Source organism: Salvelinus fontinalis, unplaced genomic scaffold (genome assembly GCF_029448725.1).
Source record: "Salvelinus fontinalis isolate EN_2023a unplaced genomic scaffold, ASM2944872v1 scaffold_0283, whole genome shotgun sequence".
Classification (NCBI taxonomy): domain Eukaryota; kingdom Metazoa; phylum Chordata; class Actinopteri; order Salmoniformes; family Salmonidae; genus Salvelinus; species Salvelinus fontinalis.
In genome coordinates, this window is record NW_026600492.1 from 138213 (window position 1) to 142909 (window position 4697).

The 4697-nt window shown below is 37.0% G+C and overlaps 1 protein-coding gene across 1 annotated transcript in view; it reads left to right on the forward strand.

The window, feature by feature from the left end:
- Window positions 1-259: 259 nt before the first annotated feature.
- LOC129845352 (zinc finger protein 32-like) overlaps window positions 260-4697 on the forward strand; it is a 28440-nt gene continuing 24002 nt past the window's right edge. The window contains exon 1 of the mRNA XM_055913244.1: window positions 260-278. Coding sequence (XP_055769219.1) covers window positions 260-278 — 19 coding nt within the window. The remainder of the gene's footprint in view (window positions 279-4697) is intronic.

Consider the following 4697-nt stretch of genomic DNA (forward strand, 5'->3'; position numbering starts at 1 on the left):
TTTGAGGCTTCTACTGTGAAGGAGGGGGGAATGAGAGCTGTTTCAACCAGAGGTCTGCCAGAGTGGCATGAGCTGATCACGCGCCTACACGTGAGCACAACCTGCGTCCCATTGCAATTCTAAAGACAAAGAAATTCTCTGGTTGGAACATTATTGAAGATTTATGTTAAAAACATCCTAAAGATTGATTCTATACATCGTTTGACATTTTTCTACGAACTTTAATATACATTTTTGAACTTTTCATCGGAACTTTCGCATGGACTTGCCCGCGCCTCGTGAGTTTGGATTTGTTTACCAAACGCGCTAACAAAAGGAGGTATTTGGACATAAATGTTGGACTTTATCGGACAAAACAAACATTTATTGTTGAACTAGGATTCCTGGGAGTGCATTCTGATGAAGATCATCAAAGGTAAGTGAATATTTAAAACGCTATTTCTGACTCAACAACATGGCGGGTATCTGCATGGCTTGTGTCTGAGCGCCGTAATCGGATTATTGCATGGTTTGCTTTTTCCGTAAAGCTTTTTTGAAATCTGACACAGCGGTTGCATTAAGGAGAAGTATATCTATAATTCTGTGCATAATACTTGTATCAACTTTTATAAGTTTATTATGAGTATTTCTGTAAATTGATGTGCCTCTGAAAATTTGCAGGATGTTTTCGATGCACAACATTACTGACCATAAAGCGCCAATGTAAACTGAGATTTTTGGATATAAATATGCACTTTATCGAACAAAAGATACATGTATTGTGTAACATGAAGTCCTATAAGTGTCATCAAAGGTTAGTGATAAATTTAATTGAATCTATATTTCTGCTTTTTGTGACTCCTCTCTTTGGCTGGAAAATGTCTGTGTGTGTTTTTGTGACTAGGCTCTGACCTAACATAATTATATGGTGTGCTTTCGCTGTAAAGCTTTTTTGAAATCGGACACGATGGGTAGATTAACAAGAAGTTAAGCGTTAATTTGGTGTATTGCACTTGTGAATGCATCAAAGTTACATATTTCTAAAAAATATTTTTTAATTTAGCGCTCTGCCTTTTCAGCGGAATGTTGTCGAGGGGTTCCACTAGCCATAAGAAGTTTTAAGACTCCATAATGTTTCATCATTAGATGCTACAGTCCTTCTTTAACTTCTTATGGCTGAAGGGGCAGTATTGAGTAGCTTGGATGAAAGGTGCACATATCAAACGGCCTGCTCCTCAGTCATAGTTGCTAATATTTGCATATTATTATTAGTTTTGGATAGAAAACACTCTAAAGTTTCTAAAACTGTTTGAATTATGTCTGTGAGATTAACAGAACTCATATTGGCAGGCAAAATCCTGAGTTGAAATCAAAACAGGAAGTCAGAAATCTGAGCTTGTATGTATTCACCAGAGTCCCTAAAGAAATTCCCTTGAGATATGAGTTTGCACTGCCTATGGGTTCCACTAGATGTCAACCATCAATATAAATTATAATGAGACTTCTATGATGTTATGGGAGAGAATGAGAGCAGAATCAGTCAGGTGTCCATCAAGCAGCCATTTTCTGATCATGCTTTTTCCTCATTCCTCACGAAGACAAGAAAGAATACTCCGGTTGGAACTTTATTGAAGCTATATGTTAAAAACATCCTAATGATTGATTGTGTACTTAGTTTGAAATGTGTTTGGATGTGTTTGGATATGTAAACCAGACACGCTAACAAAAGAAGGTATTTGGACATAAATAACGGATTTTTTCAAACAAAACAAACATTTATTGTGGACCTGGGATTCCTGGTGTGCTTTCTGATGTAGATCATCAAAGGTAAGGGAATATTTATCATATATTTTCTTGTTTATTTTGACGCCATCTTTGCGGCTCTGGTGTTTTACTTTTGAGCGCCATCTCAGATTATAGCGTGGGTTTCTTTTCCGTAAAGTTTTTTTTAAATCTGACACAGCGGTTGCATTAAGGAGAGGTATATCTATAATTCCATGTGTATAACTTGTATTATCATCTATTTATGATGAGTATTTCTGTTGAAACGATGTGGCTATGCAAAGTCACTTGATGTTTTTGCAACTAGTGAATCTAGTCGCCTCAATGTAAACTCAGATTTTTTTATATAAATATGAATTTAATCAAACAAAACATGCATGTATTGTGTAACATGAAGTCCTATGAGTGTCATCTGATGAAAATAATCGAAGGTTAGTGATTCATTTTATCTGTATTCAGGTTTTTGTGAAGCTATCTTAAGCTGGAAAAAATGGCTATGATTATTGTGGTTTTGTGGTGACCTAACAATCGTTTGTAGTGCTTTCGCTGAAAAGCCTATTTGAAATCGGACACTTTGGTGGGATTAACAACAAGATTACCTTTAAAATGATATAAGACACATGAATGTCTGAGGAATTTTAAATATGAGATTTCTGTTTTTTTAATTTGGAGCCCTGCACTTTCACTGGCTGTTGTCATATCATCCCGTTACCGGGATTGCAGCCATAAGAAGTTTTAAGACTCCATCATGTTTCATCATTAGATGCTAAAGTCCTCCTTTAAGAGCCTATCATGTTTAGAATGTGTCTGGAAGCGCTACTCTATCTATCCTACTCTCATCCTTTCGGTTTTAATAATATTTTATAATAATAATAATGTTATAATACGTAATAACTAACTTTAATAACTAGGGTTAATAATACCTGTCTGGCTCCCCAACAAAATCTTTATCTTTACCCCCCTCTAACAATACCGCTACAGAATTAGCATAGTAGGCCTTGTAACTTAAGGTCATCTGAAATATTTTGGAGTAACTAACTATTCCTTGCCACCCATTCTGAAACTCACTGCAGCTCTTTGTTAAGTGTTGCTGTCATTTCAGTCGCTGTGGTAGCTGACGTGTACAGTGTTGCGTCATCCGCCTACATAGACACACTGGCTTAACTCAAATGTCGTTGGCATGTCGTTGGTAAAGATTGAAAAAGTAGGTGCCAAACAGCTGCCCTGTGGAATTCCTGATTCTACCTTGATTTTGTTGTACAGGCTTCCATTAAAGAACACTCTCTGTGTTCTGTTAGACAGGTAGCGCTGGGGCGGCAGGTAGCCTAGTGGTTAGAGCGTTAGGCCAGTAACCAAAAGGTTGCTGGATCGAATCCCCGAGCTGACAAGGTAAAACTCTGTTGTTCTGCCCCTGAACAAGGCAGTTAACCCACTGTTCCTAGGCCGTCATTGAAAATAAGAATTTGTTCTTAACCAACTTGCCTAGTTAAATAAAGGTAACATTTTTTTTTAAAGCTCTTTATCCACAATATAGCAGGGGGTGTAAAGCCATACGTCTTTTTCAGCAGCAGACTATGATCGATACTGTCAAAAGTCGCAATGAAGTCTAATAAAACAGCCCCAACAATATTTCTATCGTCATCAACTTCTCTCAGCCAATCAGTCATTTGTAAGTGCTATGCTTATTGAATGTCCTTCCCTATAAGCTGAAAGTCTCAATTTGTTAACTGTAAAATAGCATTGTATCTGGCCAAACTATTTTTTCCAAAAAATGTAAAGGTTAGTAATACGCTAATTGGTCGGCTATTTAAGCCAGTAAAGGGAGCTTTACTATTCTTGGTTAGTGGAATGACTTTAGCTTCCCTCCAGGCCTGAGGGTACACACTTTCTAGTAGGCTTACATTAAAGACAAGGCAAATAGGAGTGGCAATATCGGCCGCTATTATCCTCAATTTTCCATCCACGTTGTCAGACACCGGTGACATGTCATTGTTGATTTTTTTGCCCAAAATTTAATTGAAGATGCTCCATTTTTTTTGCTATCATTCTTCATGTCATTTATCTGTTTCATAGTGTAGTTTCTTCTTCTTTTTATTTAGTCACATGATTTCTCAATTTGCAATACGTTTGCCAATCAGTTATACAGCCAGACCTATTTGCCATCTCTTTAGCCTCTTCATCATACCATCATACCATTTTTTAATTCCTTATCAATCCACGTGGATTTAACAGTGTTTACAGTAATATTCTTAATGGGTGCATGCTTATTAGTAACTGGGATAAGCATTTTCAAATGTGTCAAGGGCAGCGTCTGGTTGCTCATCATTACACACCACGGACCAAAAAATATTATTTACATCAACAACATAGGAATCACTACAAAACTTATTGTATGAACTCTTTTACACAATATTAGGCCCAGCCTTTGGAACTGTGGTTTTCCTAGACATGGCTACTATATTGTGATCCCTACATCTGATGGATATGGATACTGCTTTCAGACACATTTCTGCAGCATTAGTAAAGATATGATCAAAACATGATGATTTCATTCCTCTACTGTTTGTAACTACCCTGGTAGGTTGACTGATAACCTGAACAAGGTTGACGGCACTGGTTACAGTTTGAAGCTTTCTCTTGAGTGGGCAGCCTGATCACAGCTTTCCTCCAATGTTAGTTAATTAATTAACAGTGTCTGGAGTTTAGTTTGCCTGTTCAACAGTCTTGTAAAGATAGGGGGGGTTGACTGGGACAGGCAAAGTAACATCCATGTTTTAAGGAAAGGTTTTTGTAAAACAAGCACCTTACATCAGATTATCTTGAAACTTTCTCTCTAAATCTAACTTTCATCAAGGTTTATATGGTCTATTGGTTTCTCTCTTTTCATTGGCAGAAACCTTTTTCAGTGTTATGATATTCATAACATCCATATCCAC